The sequence below is a fragment of the Mastomys coucha genome, unplaced genomic scaffold (genome assembly GCF_008632895.1).
Source record: "Mastomys coucha isolate ucsf_1 unplaced genomic scaffold, UCSF_Mcou_1 pScaffold20, whole genome shotgun sequence".
Classification (NCBI taxonomy): Eukaryota; Metazoa; Chordata; class Mammalia; order Rodentia; family Muridae; genus Mastomys; species Mastomys coucha.
The window spans coordinates 116,364,344-116,364,557 of record NW_022196903.1 but is presented as its reverse complement, the minus strand read 5'-3'; the positions used below and the strand labels follow the sequence as shown (position 1 = coordinate 116,364,557).

Sequence of the window (214 nt, the reverse complement as noted above, 5' to 3'; positions counted from 1 at the left end):
CAAATACTTCTCATGCTACAGGACCCAGGACTCCTCTATGTAAGTCTAGACTCACGTGGCACTCTCTTCATATGGTGTCTGATCCACCCATCGCCATTGTCGATGACCTGTATCCCACAAGCCTATATAATAAGAAGCATGAGTCCTCAGGATCCCAGTGATGAAATCCTAAGGGGAAAGAAAGATACAGATGGACTGAGTGATTTAGTTTCTA

General features: G+C 44.4%; 1 protein-coding gene across 1 annotated transcript in view; it reads right to left on the bottom strand.

Annotated features, from left to right (window-relative positions):
- Positions 1 to 51: 51 nt before the first annotated feature.
- LOC116099559 (C-type lectin domain family 6 member A-like) overlaps positions 52 to 214 on the bottom strand; it is a 10,110-nt gene continuing 9,947 nt past the window's right edge. Inside the window, exon 5 of the mRNA XM_031383328.1 lies at positions 52 to 168. Within this exon, the coding sequence (XP_031239188.1) occupies positions 52 to 168 (117 nt within the window). The remainder of the gene's footprint in view (positions 169 to 214) is intronic.